The sequence below is a fragment of the Erinaceus europaeus genome, chromosome 3 (genome assembly GCF_950295315.1).
Source record: "Erinaceus europaeus chromosome 3, mEriEur2.1, whole genome shotgun sequence".
Classification (NCBI taxonomy): Eukaryota; Metazoa; Chordata; class Mammalia; order Eulipotyphla; family Erinaceidae; genus Erinaceus; species Erinaceus europaeus.
The window spans coordinates 175,848,815-175,864,992 of record NC_080164.1 but is presented as its reverse complement, the minus strand read 5'-3'; the positions used below and the strand labels follow the sequence as shown (position 1 = coordinate 175,864,992).

Sequence of the window (16,178 nt, the reverse complement as noted above, 5' to 3'; positions counted from 1 at the left end):
AGGAGACATTAACAAAATCATAGGATGGGGGGAGGGTACAACTCCACACAATTCCTGCCACCCAATCTCCATATCCCATCCCCTCTCCAATAGCTTTCCCATTCTCTATCCCTCTGGGAGAATGGACCCAGGGTCGTTGTGGGTTGCAGAAGGTGGAAGGCCTGGCTACTGTAATTGCTTCCCCGCTGAACATGGGCGTTGACTGGTCAATCCATACTCCCAGTCTGCCTCTCTCTTTCCCTAGTAGGGTGAGTCTCTGGGGAATCAGAGCTCCAGGACGCATTGGTGGGGTCTTCAGTCGAGGGAAACCTGGCCGGCATCCTGATGGCGTCTGGAACCTGGTGACTGAAGTCTCTGGACACAGTCTGAAGTGAAGCATGCTGGGGTGGCACTCGTTGTCCAATTTTTAAGTGTTGTGTGTATGTGTGTAAAAGACCAAACCACTACTCCACCCTTAATGATATTCCATTTATTTTCTTTCTTTTAATTCCATTTCATCTTTCTCATTTTTATATTGTTCAGGGATGGAACCCAGGGCCTCTTACCAGGGAGGTACTCTATCTCTGAGCCACCTTCCTGACCCCACTAGTATTGTTTTTATCATGATTTCTGTTCCAGTTCGAAGAAACTCTTATAGATTGTGAGTATCAGTCCTCTTCCATTTGTGGGCAAGTAGGGTGTATTTAAATACCTATCTTGTGGAGGGGGCATGTTTAAAAATTATAAAAATCACTGCAAGAGTGATCCCCCAAACTGCAGTAGATTATAATATCATAGAACTGCTCAGCGTTGATGTGTGTGGTAGCTAGGATGCAAAGCTGTGACCACATGCACTGGAGTCCCATGCACTGCGTGATGCTTCCAGCATAAACCCTATAGGCTGAAAGGAAAAAGACAAAGTGGCTTGAACGGTGGTGGCTCCCTTGGTTTATAACACACATTATAGGTTCAAGCCCCCAAGCCCCATCTGCCAGAAGGAAGTGAAACAGGCCTGCAGGTGTCTCTCCTCTCCCTCTCTCTATCTCCCCCTCCCTTCTCAATTGCTCTTTGTCTCTATCCAAAATAAATAAATCCTATCAAAGAAAAATTGCTGGTGGACCAGATCAACTTCACCAGTATGTGGGGTTATGACTTGCAAACAGACTAGAAAGAAATATTTTTCTAATTCATGTTAAGTGAAAGAAGTCAGAAACAGAAGGATGAATATAGGATGATCTCACTCTCAGGCAGAAGTTGAAAAACAATATCAGAAGAGCAAACACAAGTAGAACCGGAACTGGACTTGGCATATTGCACCAAAGTAAAAGACTCTGGGGTGGGGGTGGGGAGAATACAGGTCCAAGGAGGATGACAGTGAGTTATATATAATGAAGTTATATGGAAAACTGGGAAATGTTGTGCATGTACAAACTATTGTATTTACTGTCGAATGTAAAACATTAATTCCCCAATAAAGACATTTAAAAAAAAAAAAGAAAGAAATATTTTTCTGTGCCCTTTTAGGTGGCATGAGGGACAGAAGCAGAAAAGAACTCTTAATTGTTGGGGTCCAGTTATCTCCACCCCACCATCTTCCACTAGCCACAAGTTGGTTCACGTTACAGTTTTACCCACAGCAGGCTCATTCTGTGATAAATCCAGGAATTATAAAGACATTCTGACACACTGCAGCTAAAAGCCTAGCAACTAGAGTCCACTTCTTGCATTAATGGTTTGGAGGATGCTGACAGCTGTGACATTAAAGAAATGGCCAGACACACGTCAAAGAGATTGATGTTTGGTACCATACATTCTTAGCAATATTCTGCTTCTACCCCTTGAATTTTTGGCTTTTCTCCTACCTTGCTTTTTTTTTTTTTTTAAACCGATTAGTAGTAGCTTTTCCAATCTACCTGGTCTTGCCTGTTTATAACATCCTGGTCATTAAGAGGGCTATTTAAATACTTGAAACGAGAAACAAAGAAACAAACCCTAAGGCTGAAACTTTAATCCAGTGGGAGGGATAGAATTACTTCCCTTAGTAACATGCTCCCCATGCTCACCAGAGTCAGGAGCACCAGAAGTCCACATGTGCTTGTAGTAAACACCACCTGGGCGGCAGGCACCCAGGGAGAGCCGGAGGGTGCCCTTGATGTATTGACATGGCCAAGCAGAGCCGCCCTCAATCGCAGAGCACCCAGATGATGCCCTCGTCGCCCAACCCTGCTGAGGCCTCCATGGGCATGACCTGCACCCATTAGGATGCCTGGGTGGTTCAAGAAGACGTGGTATGGGCTGGCCTCCTTGCTCAGCCTCTCCTCCTTCCTCCTCCTCATCACTGCCCTGGCTGTGCCCCACTGGCTGAGTGGGAAAATCCTGTGTCAGACGGGAGTGGACCTGGTCAATGCCACGGATCCAGAGCTGGTCAAGTTCATCGGGGACATTTACTACGGGCTCTTCCAGGGGTGTAAGGTGCGGCAGTGCGGGCTCGGAGGCCGTCAGTCCCATTTCACCAGTGAGTATATGGAAGCGTGAAGCTGGCTCTGGAAAACGCGACCTGGTGGGGATGATGGTGCTGGTGTGTGCGAGAGTGCTTGTGTCTATATGTAGAATTCTCCTGCTGGTTCTCTCTAAAGCATAATGGAAGGGAGGTACCAAAGAGAGCTCAGCCAGCCAATGAAGTGCAAGTCTTACCATGCTTGTGGCCCTGGGTTCAAGCCCTACTACCATGTATCATGGACAGCACAGGATGCTCCAAAGATGGAAAAGGAGGGCTGAGGTGTCTCTCTCTTGTTCCACTCTTCTTTCTCTCCCTTCCTCTCTCTTTTTATAAAATCTATTTATTCATTTTTATTGTTGGATAGAGACCAAAAGAAATTGAGAGGGAGGGGGAGATAGAGAAGGAGAAAGACAGAGACACCTGCAGCCCTTCTTCACCTCTCATGAGGCTTTTCCCCTGCAGATGGGAGCCAGAGACTTGAGCCAGGGCCCTGGTGCACTGTAATGTGAGCACTTAGTCACTGTCTGGCCCCCCCACTCTCTAAATGTTTTTTTTCTTATCGCTACCAGGGCCATCACTAGGGCTTGGTGCATATACTACGAATCCACTGATCCTGGTGGTCATTCTTTCCTTTTATTTAATTTTTTTCACCTCTATTTATTTGATAAGACAGAGAGAAACTGAGAGATGAGTGGGAGGCAGATAAAGACGGACACCTTCAGACCTGCTTCACCACTCATGAAACTTTTTCTCCACCCACCATAGGCGGGGAGCAGGGGTTCGTTCGAACCCAGGTCCCTGTGCATGGTAAAGTGCGCTCAACCAAGTGTACCACTGCCCTACCCCCAAATTGAGAGTTAAAAGGGGGGACTTTGAATTCAACACACTAGATCATTTTTTATTTAAAAAAATATGTATTCCTTGGCTGGGGACACAGCATGATGTTTATGCAAGACTTTCATGCCTAAGGCATTCAGATCCCAGGTTCAGTCCTCTGCACCACCACAAATCAGAGTTCAGCAGTACTGTGGTCTTTCTCTCTGTATCTCTTTCCCAGTAAAATTAAATAAATAAAGTATGTATACATATATATATATACATATATATATCACAATATTAAATACCAAAAAAAATTTTAAGATGTTTTTTATTCCTGAGAAAGATAGGAAGAGAGAGAGAGAGAGAGAGAGAGAAAGAACCAGACATCACTCTGGTACATGTGCTTCTGGGCATTGATCTGGAGACCTGATGCTTGAGAGTCCAGTGCTTTATCCGCTACACCATCTCCACAATACCAAAAATTCTTGACCAACCCCAAGACAATCTTTTCTGTAAAGATTTACAGCAATGTTTATTTTTAATGATTTGTATAGCCCTGGAGTTTGTCTCTTTTATAAATACTAGTAACTATGAAAAAGATCAAGTGGTGGGTTGGGAAGATACCATACTGGTTATGCAGAAAGACTTCTATGCCTGAAGGTTCAATTCCCAGCTCCACTGTAAGCCAGAGCTCTGAGAAAAGCAAAATAAATAAATAAATAAATATATCTAAAGTTGTTTTTTTTTCACCAAAGCATTGCTCAGCTCTGGTTTATGGTAGTGCAGGGGATTGAAACTGGGGATTCAGAGCTCAAAGTCGTTTTGCAAAACCATTATGCTATTTCCCCATTCCTAAATAAATACTTTTTTTAAAAAAAAAAAGATCAAGTGGTTATATGTGTGAGAATTCTGCTCATTGTTAACACACCTCTCCTTTTAAAAATATTTTATTTACTTTTTTATTATCTATTTATTAGATAGAGAAAGAGAGAAATTGAGAGGGGTGGGGGAGGTAGAAAATGAGAGAGAGAGAGACTTGCAAACCTGTTTCACCACTTGTGAAGTTTGCCTCTGCATGGAGGGACCAGGGCCTTGAACCTGGGTCCTTGTGCACTGTACTGTGTGCACTTAACCAGGTGTGCCAGTGCCTGGCCCCTTGTTTATTTACTTTTGCTGTTGTTCGATAGAGACAGAGAGAAATCAAGAAGGAAGGGGGAGATAGAGAAGGAGAGAAAACGGCAGCTGCAGCACTGCTTCACCACTCGTGAAGCTGCCCTTCTGAAGGTGGGGACAAGGGGGTGACAGCCAGGTCCTTAGGCATGGTAGCATGTGCATTCAATAGCTGGCAGCCTGTGTTCTTCCCCTCAGCCTGCTGTGACAAACTGGGGAGTAGAGAACAGCAATATATACACCTGCTGTCTTGGGCTGCCTTGCTGGCCATTTTATTTCATTTCATTTCTTTATTTTGCCACCAGGGTTATCACTGGGCCTTGGTGCCTATATGACTCCACCTCTCCTAGTAGTCATTTCCCCCTAGTAGTCATTTCTCTTAGTAGTCATTTCTTTCTTTCTTCTTCTTTTTTTTAAATTTTATTTATTTTATTTTTTGAGAGAGATGCAGAGAGAGACACACACACAGAGAGAAACCCATTTCTTCCTTTTTAACAGAGGTTGAGAAGCAAAGAGAGGGAGAGAGGAGAGACACGTGCAACACTGCTCTATCACTCATGAAGCTTCTCCTTTGTGTGGGTGGGAGCTAGAAGGCTCAAACCTGGGTCATTACCCACAGTAACATGTGTTCTCACCAGGTGAGCCACTGCTCAACCTAGCTTTTCTATTCTGTTTTGACAGAGAGGGAGAGGGAGAGGGAGAGGGAGAGGGAGAGGGAGAGGGAGAGGGAGAGGGAGAGGGAGAGGGAGAGGGAGAGGGAGAGGGAGAGGGAGAGGGAGAGGGAGAGGGAGAGGGAGAGAGACCAATGTAGCAAAGCTTACTCCAATACAGTGAAGGCCCAGGCTCGAACCTGAGTCAAGTGTCTGGCAGAGTAAGCATGCTATCCCAATGAACTATTTTGCCAGCTATAAATATCAGCTTCTTCTCCATGTTTGAAATAAAAAAGTGTCTGAGAAACTGAAACAAACAAATAAGCATAAAAAGTTATGGGATATATATTCCATGGATGACTACTCTGTAATCCAAAAAGGATGACGTTGTGGTGGCCTGGGATATGGCACAGTGGATAAAGCCTTGGACTCTCAAGCATAGGGTACTGAGTTCAGTCCCCAGCAGCACATGTAACAGAGTGATGTTTAGTTTTTTCTCTCTCTCCTCCTATCTTTCTCACTAATAAATAAATAAGGTATATATTTTTTTGCCTCCAAAGTTGTTGCTGGGGTTTGGTGCCTGCTCTATGAATCCACTGCTTCTGGAGGCTGTTTTTTCCCATTTTGTTGCCCTTGTTGTTGTGCTTGTTGTAGTTGTTATTGTTGTGATAGCTGCTGTTGTTGTTGGATAGGGAAGAGAGAAAGGAGAGAGGAGGGGAAGACAGAGAGGAGGAGAGAAAGACAGACACCTGCAGACTTGCTTCACCGCTTGCAAAGCGACCTCCTGCAGTGGGGATCTGGGGGTTTGAACCAGGATCCTTACGCTGGTTCTTGTGCTTTGTGCCACCCGCGTTTAACCCGCTGCACTACCGCCTGACTCCCCAAATTTTATCCCTACTCCAGCCCTTGCGCTTTGTGCCGTGTGCGCTTAACCCGCTGCGCTACTGCCCGACTCCCAATAAAATATATATATATTTTTTAAAAGATGATATTGTGTCCTTTGAGACAAAAATGGATGGAACTGGAGGTGATGATGCTTAGTTAAATAAGGAAAGAAATAAAAAACAACTCCCAGATGTTTTCACTCACATGTGGAATCTAGAGATATGATTTATAAGAACTTGCCAAAAAAATAGTCCAAACAAAACAGAAGCAAGCAAACTGTAAGACTTGTGTGAACTCTGGTGGTTCTCTTTGGTAGGTGGGAGGGTGGGATACAGAACTCGGGTGGTAGGTGTGCTGTGGAACTTTGGTCTTATAATCTTGTAACATACTATTCATAACAAATAATTTTTTAAAAATTAGCTTAACGGACACAGAGCTGGAAAGAAACAAGGGGAAGGGAGACTGAACAGTGAAGTTTGTTGATTAAAAAAAAAATCTTGGGAGTTGGGCGGTAGCTCAGCGGGTTAAATACAGGTGGCACAAAGCACAAAGACCCGTGTAAGGATCCCGGTTCGAGCCCCCGGCTCCCCACCTGCAGGGGAGTCGCTTCACAGGCGGTGAAGCAGGTCTGCAGGTGTCTGTCTTTCTCTCCCCCCTCTCTGTCTTCCCCTCCTCTCTCCATTTCTCTCTGTCCTATCCAACAACAATGACATCAAGAACAACAACTGCTGGGGAATTATGCAGATGCAGTCACATCTGCCAAGCTGTCCCCTCAGGCTTTGCCACTTCCCGCTATATTCTCGCAGTGACTTTTTCAACCAATCCTGTCCCGACATGTCACTCCTGGTTGTTGCCCTATAAAGTCCTTCTTCTTCCGCCCGCCCCTCATCTCTCTTGCCCGTTTTCCACATTGGATGGTCTGGGAGGTGGCCATTTTTGCTACCTCCTCATGGCCCGAACCACTATGCTCTCACCCAACTCTGAGGTGCCTATGCAAATAAAGATTTGTGTTCCCTATTGGCTCCGGATCTCCTCTCCCTTCTCTGCGGTACAGCCCGACAGACAACAATAATAACTACAACAATAAAACAATAAGGGGAACAAAAGGGAATGAATAAATAAATATTTTTTTTAAAAACTCAGTTTCCAGGGGCCAGGCAGTGGCACACGTGGTTAAGCACACACAATGCACGCATGACAGTGAGTAAAGACTGGGGTTCAAGCCCCTGATCCCCACGTGCAAGGAGAAGACTTTGCAAGTGGTGAAGCAGGACTGCAGGTGTCTCTCTGTCTCTTTCACTCTATCATCCCCTTCTCTCTTGATTTCTGGTTATCTCAATCCAACAAAGATAATTTATAAAAGAAGCTCAGTTTCCAAGATACACTGTTTCCGATACATGGATATAGGCATGTAGAAGGAGAGAACAGTAGAAACAGAACTGGAAAGAGCAGGTCAAAACCAAGGACATGAGTGTGGAGTGTCTGGAAACTTCCAAGTAGAACAGACACCTAGAAGGGAGAAGGTCAGAATGCTGGGTTGTCAGGAAGGTCATCACAGGTTTGTACAGAAGAACACACCATGACGTCTCTGACAACCCGATCTGTAATTCTGTAGTGCTACCTTGACTTCAAGGGCAGAGATACGTGGGAAAGGCATCCATCAAATCTTCCCAGGAGGACATGGAAACAGATAAGCATTAGAGCACAGAACTTGCAGCCTTAGGTGCCAAAGGCCCCAGATCCAAGATCCTGACCAGCATATGTCAGAGCTGAGCAATGCTCTGAGGTGTGTAGGTGTGTGTGTGTGTGTGTGTGTCTGTGTGTGTGACTTTTCTTTTTGTTCTTAATTTTTATTATCTTTATGTATCTATGGGATAGAGATAACCAGAAATTGAGAGGCGAAGGGGAGATAGAAAGGGAGAGAGGCAGAGAGACACCTGCAAACCTGCTTCACCTCTCTTGAAGCTTTCCCCCTGCAGGTGGGAAGTGGGGCTGGAACCTGGATCCTTGTGCATTGTAATGCGTGTGCTTAACCAGGTGCGCCACCACCTTGTCCCTTCTGTATAAATCCCCCCACCACCACCCATAAATCTTTTTAAAAATCTTTTACATTTTTTATTTAATTTATTTATTATTGGATAATGACAGAGAAAACTTGAGAGGTGGGGGAGATAAAGAAGGAGAGAGACAGAGAGACACCTGCAGCCCTGCTTCACCACTTGCAAAGCATTCCCTTTGCAGGTGGGGATCAGGGGCTTGAACCTGGGTCCTTGCACACTGTAGTGCGTGCACTTACCCAAGTACACCACCATCTGGTCCCCTCCCATAAACCTTTTTTTTAATAATAAATATTGAATGGGCGGGGAGATAGCATAATGATGCAAAAAGACTCTCACGGGGCTCAGTTGCAGCTTACCTGGTTCGGTGCACATATAATCATACACAAGGATCTGGGTTCATGTTCTTTAATCTTTAAAAAAATTAAATTAATAAGCAGACACATGAGTTTCCAGCTAGGCTCTCTTTGGACTTTGGTGCACTCCCAGGAGGAGAATTTTCTGGGTCATCTACAAGGAGCAAACGTGGAGCCTGAACTCAGATGGGGAAGGATCCTGGCATTTGCAGCCCCAGGCCTGCTGCTCCAGCCCCCACACCCCTCTGTTCAAGCTTTTGCTGCAGTCCTGGTTCACACTTGGACTTGAGGGATGTGAGCTGAGCCCCGGTCTCTCTCCCCAGTCTTCCCGCATGTGGTGAGGGAGCTGAATGCAAGCCTACATGTGACCATCCTCTTGCTGCTTTTCCTGGCCTTGGCCCTGGCACTGGTCAGCATGGGCTTCGCCATTCTCAACATGGTACAGGTGCCCTACAGGGCAGTCAACGGCCCCGGGGGCATCTGCCTATGGAACGTGCTTGCAGGTAAGGAAGGCTCTCGCATCACTGGGCTGTTTTAAGTAGCTGGAGGAAGGTATGAAGGGCTTAATGCATGTCTTGGGGGGAAATGGAGATAGTGTACCTGGTGGAGGACACATTTTGCCATGCATGAGGGCCTGGGTTCAAGTCCTGGTACCGTATAAGCACCATGGATGGTGAAGCACTGCTATAATGTTTCTCCTCTTCCCCTCTTGCTACCATATGGAAGCACCATGGAAGGCCTCTATCAATCAGTCAATCAATCAATCTATCTATCTATCCATCCATCTGTCATCTATCTAGCTATCTCCTCCACCCCAATATAAAGAATTAAAAATAAAATCAGCACAGGTAAGCTGTTCAGCAGTAGTGCTGAACATATAAGACACTCTTATTACAACAGATTAAATAAAATAATTAACTAAAATGCCCACCTCAGCCACTGATTCCCTGGGTCTCTAACTTTTCTAGGTGAACACGAATGTTCTCCTTCTTAAAGGCTGCAGCAGTCTGAGAGTTCACACAGCAGGAAACAGGCCTTGCCATGCTCCAGGCCCTGGGTTCTAGCCCTGGCACCCCATGGAAGCCAAGAGAAGCTCTGTGAATGGTGGAACAATGCTGTGTTGTCTCTCCTCACTCTCTCTCTTCCTAAATGAAAAGTGAGAAAGAAAGAAAGAAAGAAAGAAAGAGAGGAAGGAAGGAAGGAAGGAAGGAAGGAAGGAAGGAAGGAAGGAAGGAAAGCAGGGAGGGGAGGTTGGGCGGTGGTGCAGTGGGTTAAGCACATGTGGCACAAAGCACAAGGACCGGCGTAAGGATCCCGGTTCGAGCCCCCGGCTCCCCAACTGCAGGGGAGTCGCTTCACAGGCGGTGAAGCAGGTCTGCAGGTGTCTATCTTTCTCTCCCCCTCTCTGTCTTCCCCTCCTCTCTCCATTTCTTTCTGTCCTATCCAACAACGAACAACATCAACAATGGCAATAATAATAACAACAATAAATAATAATAATAACAACGAGGCTACAACAACAAGGGCAACAAAAGGGGGAATCCTCCAGGAGCGGTGGATTCATGGTGCAAGCACCAAGCCCAGCAATAACCCTGGTGGGAGAAAAAAAAAAGAAAGAAAGAAAAGAATGGAGGGGAGAAAGAAATAAGAAAGAAAGAGAGAGAGAGAGAGAGAGAGAGAGAGAGAGAAAGATCCCAGAAGGCTACTGAGCAGTGTCAGGAATGTGTGACATCTTGAGTTCCTGCCCCCATTACAAAAGAAAGAAGGAAAGAAAGGAAGAAAGGAAGAAAGAAAGAAAGAAAGAAAGAGAAAGAAAGAAAGAGAAAGAATGAAGGAAAGAAAGGGAAAAAGAAAGGAAGGAGGAAAGAAGTGCCTTTGAAGATCAGAGGATAGCTCAGTAGATAGGTGTGTGTCTTGCCATGGATAGCACCCAGATTCTCCACCACTTCCCATCAATAAATAAATCTTTTCTGCATTTTTTATTAGTGATTCACAGAATAACCAGTGCGATTCCACCGCCAGAGTTCTGTGTCCCCATTTCCTCCATCAGAAATGTAGTGGTTCTCCCAAGGTCACAGATATGGGTTGACTATTATTTCTATAACTATCTAGATTTTTATATATTTGCCTCCTTTTTTCCCCTATGGTTCTGCCTCCTCTTCCTTTCTGAGTCACACCTATACCTATTGCTACTTCGGAATGTTCTTCCTTTTTTTCCTCTTCTCTTTCTGGGTCCTGATGGAATTGGGTTTCAGAGTCATCTGGTCATTTTCCCCTAACATTTCTCCCTCTCCGGGAGTATGGAGCAAAATTCCTTATGAAGTACACAAGATTCAAGCCCCTGGTCCCCACCTTCAGTGGGAGAGCTTCATGGCTGGGTAAAGCAGTGCTGCCAGCCTCTTCCTCTCCCCCTCTGTCTCTCCTCTCCCCAACTGAAATTCTCTCTGTCTCTATTCAAAATAAAGAAATAGATAAGCAAGCTTGGAATTTATAGATGTCTTTTTGACCTAGCCCATAAGTTTGTAATTATTATTATATCCTAGATCACCATCTCCCTTCTACTCTCAATTTCTCTCTGTCCTATTAAATATAAGAAAATGAAAATATAGCAGCCCAAATATTTTGAGAGAAGGAAAGAGGAAGAGAGAGAGAGAGATTGAGAACTTCTGGAGGTGACCTTGACTCCTGTGGGTTACAGGTGGTGTGGTGGCTTTGGCCCTCGCCAGCTTCCTGGCTGCGGTGAAATTTCACAACCTGACAGAGCGGATCGCCAACTTCCAGGAGAAGCTCTTCCGCTTCGTGGTGGTGGAGGAGCGCTATGAGGAGTCTTTCTGGATCTGCGTGGCCAGCGCCTCGGCCCATGCTGCCAGCCTGGTGGTGGTGGCCATCAGCCAGATCCCCCTCCCAGAGATAAAGACCAAAATCGAAGAGGCCACGGTCACAGCTGAGGACATCCTGTACTGACCACCCACACCCACTCTCACCACCAAGATCTCCCAGGTCAGTCCTGCTAGCTTCATGGCCTCGAAAATCTATGTTCTTGGCAGAATGAAGAAAAAGGTAGAAGACTGGTAGAGCACACCCCTTATTTGCTGTTGTAGATAATGTCCAGTTAAAATTAATTGTCGGGGCAGGGCGGTGGCGCTTCTGGTTAAGTGCATACACTACAGTGTGCAAGGACCTGGGTTCAAGCCCCTGGTCCCCACCTGCAGGGGGAAAGCTTCACAAGTGGTGAGGCAGGGCTGAAGGTGTCTCTCTGTCTCTCTCCCTCTCTATCTCTCTCTCTCCCCTCTCAATTTCTCTCTGTCTCTACCCAATGATAAATAAATAAATATTTTAAAAAATTAATTGTCAAACCAAAAGGTAAGAAGTTGAAGAAAGGTGTTTATTTATTTATTTTGCAAAAGGGCATGCAGCTAACAGTGGCAGCTGGGCAGTAGTGAACCCCCCCCCCCCACATACACACACACACTCCTTTTTAAAAATTTTATTTATTTATTTTCCCTTTCGTTGCCCTTGTTGTTTAACACTGTTGCGGTTATTGATGTCGTTTTTGCTGGATAGGGCACAGAGAAATGGAGAGGGGAGGGGAAGACAGAGAGGGGGAGAGAAAGACAGACACCTGCAGACCTGCTTCACCGCCTGTGAAGTGACTCCCCTGCAGGTGGGGAGCCAGGGCCCCAACCGGGATCCTTACTCAGGTCCTTGCGCCTTGCACCACGTGCGCTTAACCCGCTGCACCACCGCCTGATTCCCACATACAATCCTTTCTTCTTCCTCCACCCTTGGGCTGGGCTTCAGTGTTCATGATCTTCCTGTTGTCTGAATAAGGAATGGAAGAGAATCTGAGGGTCTCTACCGGAGGATTAGCAAACACTGCAAGTAAATACTGTCTGAACCTCAGGAGTACAGAGCTAGTGGACAGGGCCAGGTGGTGGTGCATCTGGGTAAGCACACACATTACAGTGCACAAGGACTCGGGTTCAAGCCCCTGGTCCCCACCTGGGAAAGCTTCACAAGTGGTGAAGTAGGACTGCAGGTGTCTCTCTGTCTCTCTCCCTTTCCATCTCCTCATCCCCTCTCAATTTTTCTCTGTCTCTATCCAATAATAAATAAATGAAATTAAAAATTATTTAAAAAAGAACTAGTGGGCACAGGCAGCTATAGTTGATTAACAATTTATAAAAATGCTTGGGAGTCAGGCGGTAGTGCAGTGGGTTAAGCGCAGGTGGCGCTAAGCACAAGGACCAGAGGAAGGATCCGGGTTCGATCCCCCAGCTCCCCACTTGCAGGGGAGTCACTTCACAGGTAGTGAAGCAGGTCTGCAGGTGTCTGTCTTTCTCTCCCCCTCTGTCTTCCCCTCCTCTCTCCATTTCACTCTGTCCTATTCAACAACAATGACATCAATAATAACTACAACAAAAAAACAACAAGGGCAACAAAAGGAATAAATAAATTTAAATTAAAAAAAGTGCTTTACTAGGGAGTCAGGCAGTAGCGTGGTGGGTTAAGCACAGGTGGCACAGAGCACAAGGACCTGTGGAAGGATCCTGGTTCCAGCCTCAGGCTCCCCACCTGCAGGGGAGTCGCTTCACAGGTGGTGAAGCAGGTCTGCAGGTGTCTATCTTTCTCTCCCCCTCTCTGTCTGCCCCTCCTCTCTCCATTTCTCTGTCCTATTTTTTTTTTTAAAGTGCTTTACTAAATAATTGTTCTACTCATGTTCCTTTGAAGTACCTGGATTTGAACTGCTGACACCATATAGGAGTAGAGCACTGTTGTGGCACCTCACCCCTGTCTCTTCCTTTCTCTGAAATAAAAAGAATGAGAAAAAAAAAACGAGCCTGGGGAAGGCAGCTTAGCAACAGGGGTGAGAGGAGGTGCCTATGAGATGCCTCAGCACTGTGTTTTTTCCCTTCATTGTGTAGCTAGAGTTTGTTTTGTCTTCAAGTAATACTTAGGCTACTTCTACTCAGTGATATTTCAAATACAGGTAACACATGTCTATTTTTGCATGCTTGTCTTTTCAGGAAAGTCAAGAAGTAAAATTATTGCGTCAGAGATTAAATATGCGTGGTTTTTTAAATATATATCATTTCATTATGGGGTTAATGGTCTGCAGGACCATGATTGACACATGGCCTCAATTTCTCACCTCCCTGTTATCTACAAAATCTCTGCAGAAGTCTCTGTACCCCTTTTGCTTTTTCTTTTGTTTTTAGACTTTCATCATTCCATCTTAGTTATGGTATCCATTTGAGCTGCTGTGAGTTTCTTAAGCATATTCTTTCCTATATCTGAATTTACTTATTGTTGTCTCTAAAATATGTTTTTTATTTTTATTTATAAAAAGGAAACACTCACAGAAACCATAGGATAAGAGGGGTACAACTCCACACAGTTCCCACAACCAGAACTCAGTATCCCATCCCCTCCTCTGATAGCTTTCCTACTCGTTATCCCTCTGGGAGTATGGATCCAGGGTCATTATAAGTTCATCCCTTTTTCTATGATCATGTACCAGGATCTCAAAACACCCCACACCCCCTTCCCCAGAGTCCTTTGCTTTGGTGCAATACACCAAACCCAGTCCAAGTCTGACTTTGTGTTTCCCCTTCTGTTGTTGTTTCTTAAACTCTTCCCAAGAGTGACATCATCCCGTATTCCTTCTTCTTCTTCTAAGTGATCTCACTTAACAAGATTCCTTCAGGCTCCATCCAAGATAGGACCAAAGAGACAACGTCACCATTTTTAACAGCTGAGTTGTGTTCCACCGCACATATGAAACACACCTTTCTTAGCTTCCTGGGAGACACCTGGGTTACTTCCAGGTTTGAGCTCCTATAAACATGAGTGTACAGAGATGAAAACATCAAGATTGGAAGGCACGACACTTTCTAGCACTGCTTTTAACAAAAGGAAGAAGTAAAAGGAGGCAGGGTGGTGCCTGTTTAGAAAAGCCATCTTTCCCCAATTCCCACCCTTTCCAGCATTCTCTTTCACTGACCTCAGAGCTGCCCTGTGCCAGCCATATGTGCCCTCCCTCCCTCACGCTGTGCAGGGACAGAAAAGGGGCACAGTGAGGTCCTGGGAAGCACAGACACTTTGTTCTCACTAAGTTTGCACACTGGGAATTGGGGCCCGAGGACATTGCATGAGCACATGGGAAATGGGGAGCAGGGAACACAAGCAAGATACTTAGCATGGCACAAAGGGGGAGGAGTTTTGAGCAAGATAACCACACCTGCTGGCCAACAGAATTCTGCCCAGGTGTGATCTGTAAGAGTTTAAGAGAAGAGGTCTCCTCAGAAGGGCCTTTTCAATCCTTCCCACAGTCCTCAGGAAAATCTGTTCCTGAGCTTTATCTTCAGTCTACCTGCACAAATTCTACCTCAGAACTTAATAAAGGAAAATTTGGAAATCACATACCTATCAAGCGTGTTCGCCTGTAATTTTTTTCAAGTGAATTTCGCGTCAGACCCACGGATGGGAACTTGGCTCTCCCTTCATTTCTTATGATGCATTTCACTGAACGTCTACTTCCTGGTTTCCTCATCTGCACAGTGAACGTAACAGAGACCACAGAAGGTCATGAATAGGTAGGTGGACATGGACAATGATGTTGTCTGCCATACAGTACTGCACGATCCCTCCCATAAATGCTTACAGTCCTCCAGTTTACCCCCACTTGATATAGGAGCAAGGGTGCAGAGAGAGATATCATTTTGTCCTTCTCCCTCTTCAAAAAAAAAAAAAAAAATCTAGGGGTCCGGGTGGTGGCGCACCTGGTTGAGCACACGTTACAATGCACAAGGACCTGGGTTCAAGCCCCCAGTCCCTGCCTTCTGGGGGAAAGTTTTGCAAGTGGTGAAGCAGTGATGTAGTCTCTCTCCCTCTCTATCACTCCCTTCTCTCTCAATTTCTGGCTGTCTCTAATAAAATTTTTTTAAAAAAATGTTTAATCCAGTTTTCCCCATAGCACAAAAATCACACAGAAACATTAACACCAAGAAGAAAAATAGTCAATGCTGGAGGCTTATTAAATATTTTATTTATTGTATAGGGACAGAGAGAACTGAGAGGGAAGAGGGAGCTAGAAAGTGAGAAAAAAGGAAGAAAAAGAGGAGAGAGAGAGACTTGCTTATGAATGCAGGTGGGGATAGGGCTCAAACCCTAGTCCTTGAATGCTGTCACACATGCACAATCACATCCACCATGGCCTGGGCCTCCTGACTCCCTAGTAATCCGAGTTCTAAAAGCTTTTCATATATTAACTCCAAACTCGGGTTATCAGTGTTGCTTTACTTCCCCTCCAGAGAGGGGGAAATTGCAGCACGGAGAGACTGGTGAGCCGGCTGAGAACAGGAAGTGAATCGTGATGGCCAGAACCAGGGTTCAGCCTTGTATACGCTCTTCTGACCTGTCCTTTGAAGGCCAGGCCACCACCACACAGCAGTGTGACACCACAGTGTAGGCCTGCGAGAGCTGGGATGGGTTTGTTCCTTCAGGCCAGGACTTGGGAGTAAAGAAGGCGTCACAGACGTGACATTGGATCTGAACCCTGCAATATGAGCAGACTTTTTTTCCAGTGCGGAAGGTAGCCAGGCCAGGGAAGGGCATTCCAGGATGGGTGGGTACTCACAGGAGGCCACAGGTGTCAAGTTTACAAAGAGGACTGAGAGCTTGAACCCCAGGGGGAGAGGGAGTACTGCTTCAACTCACCCAGTTGTTTCCTGCTGGGTTTTCCTAAAAGGTCTTAGCAAGT

General features: G+C 45.6%; 1 protein-coding gene across 1 annotated transcript; it reads left to right on the top strand.

The window, feature by feature from the left end:
* The first annotated feature begins 1,240 nt into the window (after positions 1 to 1,240).
* Positions 1,241 to 11,753, top strand: CLRN2 (clarin 2). Its single transcript, XM_007517863.3, has 3 exons — positions 1,241 to 2,494; positions 8,740 to 8,919; positions 11,115 to 11,753. Exons 1-3 carry the CDS (start codon positions 2,242 to 2,244, stop codon positions 11,378 to 11,380), a joined length of 699 nt encoding a protein of 232 aa, XP_007517925.1. The 5' UTR covers positions 1,241 to 2,241; the 3' UTR covers positions 11,381 to 11,753.
* The last annotated feature ends 4,425 nt before the right edge of the window (positions 11,754 to 16,178 follow it).

What these genes read in the sequence shown, in the direction of transcription:
- CLRN2 (XM_007517863.3), top strand. Translation starts at nt 2,242, where the DNA reads ATGCCTGGGTGGTTCAAGAAGACGTGGTATGGGCTGGCCTCCTTGCTC. An exon ending in CCGTCAGTCCCATTTCACCA is followed by an intron (nt 2,495 to 8,739) that starts GTGAGTATATGG and finishes CTCTCTCCCCAG; the next exon opens with TCTTCCCGCATGTGGTGAGG. An exon ending in CCTATGGAACGTGCTTGCAG is followed by an intron (nt 8,920 to 11,114) that starts GTAAGGAAGGCT and finishes TGTGGGTTACAG; the next exon opens with GTGGTGTGGTGGCTTTGGCC.